Consider the following 1470-nt stretch of genomic DNA (forward strand, 5'->3'; position numbering starts at 1 on the left):
ATGGAAAACGGAATTTCATCCGAAGGTTCTTGCCCACAGGCTTTCATGATACAATGGTGAAAAGTAGTGGTCGCTTCCGCTCCATCCGGCAAGAGACCGAACACTCGGAGAAGTGCTGTGTTCTCTTCAATGCTCATTGTGCTACTGCCATCGATGTCCGCTACAGAATAAGTTTGGAAGGTGGTCTCGCAAACCGGTAGACATTCAGTAGAGGCGCCACCAGCGACCCATTTCTTGCAGTAACCATTGACCGTTTCTGACAAGCCCATGAGGGATGCGTCCACCTCACAAGAGCCATCATGTGCCAGGCCGCAGTCCACGATGCCAGCCGTCCATTCGGGGAATTCCGTACCGTAACAGATAGGGTTTCCAGCTAGACCAATATATTCGAGATGGCGCATTTGTTTGAGCGAGTCGAATGGTAGGTCTTGTATCTGGGAGAGATCTAGCTCAAAGGAGCGGATAGAAGGCAACCGCAGATGCACGTCATCCGGAATCGTTGCCAAGTTCGTTGCAGTGACGCCGAGGATCTCGAGTGTCTCCATTCTGGTTAAGTTAAGTGTTTCAATTGGAACTGCTACCAGACTCAAAACGATGAGCTCTCCCAGTGCAGATAATGTATCGAAAAGAACCTGTGGCTGGTTAGTACACGTGGTAGAGGGGGTCGGGTCATGATCCGATATCCTTAGATACTCGATCCTGTTGTATTGTGACAAACGTTTCATATCATCCTGCACGCAATCGCCCTCAAGGTATACTGATGCCATCCGACAATCACAAGATTGGGAATCTAGGATTGGATATACCGGAACCAGACACTCAGAGTCGAAGTTGGGGATGAGCTCGTTACAGTCACCTTTGAACTGTGTTATCGCCACATAGACGAAGCCACTGATACCAATGGTCCACGAGATGAGAGCGATAACATAGTAACGGAGAGATGTGCGCCTCTGGACACGGGTTAGCTCGGGATTCTTGGCGATCTCAAGCAAGTAGCGATCTACGCCAATCATGTTATCTAGTGACAGTGCGGCTGGTAAAATGGTCGACAGAAAAGAGATGAAGGTTTGGAAGTGCAAGGCTGGCCAAGTACCGGGTAGAAGTATGTGACCAGATATGATAAGATAAGCAGCCGTGAAGCTGAAGGCCGTGATGGCATCAAAGAGAGCAGCCCAGACTCGGTTGTTGAGTATAATCGTGATCGGACCAACAACGAGTACCAACATAATTAAAGTTGCCTGAGTCACGATAGCTATACGTTCACTCGCATAAATTTCCTCTCCTGTAAGGGATCGGCCGCCGAGTTCGACGAGGTGGATAGTTTGCAGTACAACGTCGAGAATGCGGAGACCGGAGTAGCCGTACCAGAACCAATCTCCAGTCAGATCGAATTTGTCTCGCAAGAAATTCCAAGTGTGTACGACTCGCTCTTTGATAGTCTGAGGAGGCCTCCTTTGGTATTCGGCAGCT

At 49.3% G+C, this 1470-nt stretch overlaps 1 protein-coding gene across 1 annotated transcript; it reads right to left on the reverse strand.

Annotated features, from left to right (window-relative positions):
* Positions 1 to 145: 145 nt before the first annotated feature.
* Pmar_PMAR015385 (hypothetical protein) lies at positions 146 to 1226 on the reverse strand (the record flags this gene model as incomplete). Its single annotated transcript, XM_002771139.1, has 1 exon — positions 146 to 1226. A coding segment is annotated over one exon (1081 nt), but the record flags the coding sequence as incomplete, so codon positions are not given.
* Between the last annotated feature and the right edge of the window lie 244 nt (positions 1227 to 1470).

The sequence above is a fragment of the Perkinsus marinus genome, assembly GCF_000006405.1.
Source record: "Perkinsus marinus ATCC 50983 genomic scaffold scf_1104296963546, whole genome shotgun sequence".
NCBI lineage: Eukaryota > Perkinsozoa > Perkinsida > Perkinsidae > Perkinsus > Perkinsus marinus.